Raw genomic sequence first — 2,704 nt, forward strand, 5'->3', positions numbered from 1 at the left:
AGTCCCTCTACTAGCGCGTGTATATTCAGTTTGATAGTCCCTCTACTAGCGCGTGTATATTCAGTTTGATAGTCCCTCTACTAGCGCGTGTATATTCAGTTTGATAGTCCCTCTACTAGCGTGTGTATATTCAGTTTGATAGTCCCTCTGCTAGCGCGTGTATATTCAGTTTGGTAGTCCCTCTACTAGGGCGTGTATATTCAGTTTGGTAGTCCCTCTACTAGCGCGTGTATATTCAGTTTGCCAGTCCCTCTACCAGCGCGTATATATTCAGTTTAGTAGTCTCTCCACTACGCGTGTATATTCAGTTTAGTAGTCTCTCTACTAGCGCGTGTATATTCAGTTTGGTACCCATATGTATCTTGGAGTTGTCACTGATCAAAAGACAATTTTTACTCCTTTTCTTCTTATATACTTTGTTCAACAATCAGAAGAAATAACACTGTTGTAGATTGACAAGGAAATGAAGCATATATTCAAATTACTGTAATTGATTGACAAATCAGGTCATATTGACCGATAGACTTTACAATGTTGGTCCTTTACGATACAGTAGTCATGCACGCTACTACTAACGATAAACCACTACTGAACCATTTAAAGTTATCAATATCATGTTACACAGAACACTTCAAACACTATTCACTTGAAAACAAATCTTGTGCTTAACAAACGAATTAAGTCTTCCTTCAGAATACATACTTAAATGTTTGTATGTAATGCAGGTACATGGACAAAAGACTGATTTAATTTTCGTGCAAAACAGGGAGTTACGAAGGTTTGAGTACGTTAAATTAAAACGAGTGTTAATATGTAAATCACATGACAACCACAGCCGATATAAGGTAGCGGTAGAATGGAATGTATCAGGACTACATATTGACATTTTTTGGCGTTGCGTAAGTAGTGTGATGTCATTGAAAAATTATCGTTTTGGGGAAGGAAAAGTAACAGCCATTTCGGCGCAAAATATAATACTCTAGGATAACACAGATGTGTTCAGATTGAGGACTGAGAACTTCCAAAATGGGGATATCTCTTGAATTTAAAGAAATGAGGTAACAAAGGATATGCATCAACTTGGGTTTGAGCATCATCCAGAATGAGACCACAACAAGTCGTAACCTAGCCGTGGTAAGCAAAGTGAGGCGTCTTGTAACACATATCGCGGACAACAGTAAACAGCATAGGCACGAAGGGCTTCTGCCTGGAAGAGCCACACAAGACACGTGTATACAAGTACTGCCACAAAATATCCGTTCAACCATTGCAAACCTCAAGCAGCTGGAGAATGAAACAAGAATTCACGTTATTTTAAACGAAGACATACTGATCAAGTCGCCAGACGCATATGGATTGCTATGTGATCAGACTGTTGAAACGAGCACTGCGAAACCATCTTCTTCGTTCACTAAACGAATTATGAAAAGCAAGCAGGGATGAGTGATGTGATTTGGACATGACAACCAAGCCTTACGACGGATCTTATGCAATAGAAACTAGGCTGCAGGGGTATCATCAAGTTTCATGGCCGTCAGGTATAGCATGACTGGACCTTGCGACATAGACTGTAATGACGTGGTGAGGTTCCAATATTGTTTTAATATAAGGTACTCAATCACTGTAGAAGTTGTCAAATTCAAAATCCAAAACAGAAGCATGTCCTAGTAACAAAAAAAATTTAAATAATATAATCTATACTTACGAGATTGAATGACAGGTTCTGGTGAGGGTGGCCTTCTTACTCCCAAACAATGATCCCAAAAGTCTGGACAGCAGTCTTCGCTGTTAGTCCTGTTGCAGAACATATCACAGTAGCAGATGGTGTCCAGTATTGGCATTGTACACGAGTCGTCTCTGCCTGGACAGCACGTCGTCGGTCGACGTATACGGCAGTAGTCACCCGGAAGGTCCAAATACCAGTCTTTAGCTACAGCTATCCAGAGGCATGCAAGTACGACAGCAGCAGATAAAGTCGCTGACCGGTAGTTTTGACTGATCATTTTGGTCAAATATGATTATTGTGAATAAAGAAGTTACATATGGTAAGGCAGTCTACCTTAGAGCTTGAGAGTTATGCCCACAGTTTGAAACCTATAAGTAGGACAGAAAAACTCTGAGTCAGTCAAGTATGTAAAAGACAGTGGGTGAGCTTTGGAGATTTTATAAATGTATATGAGACTCTAGATCAATTTGAAAAGAAGAGAGTCGTATCTTGACTCATTTGTGAAAATGACATTGTCTGGCGAACACGCAATAACGGTATGTTTGCTACACCACCTGATCAAACATCTAAGGTCTTATCAATAATTATATTACACCTACGTAAAATTAGAGACGCACGACACTGAGTGTTATACGTGACGTTTAGATTAAGTTAGTTGTCCTACACCAGCTCTCACAAAATATGAAATCTGTGATACGTTTGTCAATTTACGAAAATAAGTTAGTTAAAGATTTTTTTTCAACTCTACTGACGTTCAACAAAACTAGTCTGCCAAGTTTGTTTTCATAAATATACACGCGCCAGTAGAGAGACTACCAAACTAAATATACACGCGCTAGTAGAGAGACTACTAAACTGAATATACACGCGCTAGTAGAGGGACTACTAAACTGAATATACACGCGCTAGTAGAGAGACTACTAAACTGAATATACACGCGCTAGTAGAGGGACAATAAAGTTATTGTTTTATTATTTC

General features: G+C 39.1%; 1 protein-coding gene across 1 annotated transcript in view; it reads right to left on the reverse strand.

The window, feature by feature from the left end:
* LOC106466565 (tubulointerstitial nephritis antigen-like) overlaps positions 1-2,704 on the reverse strand; it is a gene marked incomplete at its 3' end in the record, with an annotated part of 16,886 nt that overhangs the window by 11,157 nt on the left and 3,025 nt on the right. The window contains exon 2 of the mRNA XM_013926857.2: positions 1,706-2,094. Within this exon, the coding sequence (XP_013782311.1) occupies positions 1,706-2,003 (298 nt within the window). The remainder of the gene's footprint in view (positions 1-1,705; positions 2,095-2,704) is intronic.

Source organism: Limulus polyphemus, unplaced genomic scaffold (assembly GCF_000517525.1).
Source record: "Limulus polyphemus unplaced genomic scaffold, Limulus_polyphemus-2.1.2 Scaffold2305, whole genome shotgun sequence".
Classification (NCBI taxonomy): Eukaryota; Metazoa; Arthropoda; class Merostomata; order Xiphosura; family Limulidae; genus Limulus; species Limulus polyphemus.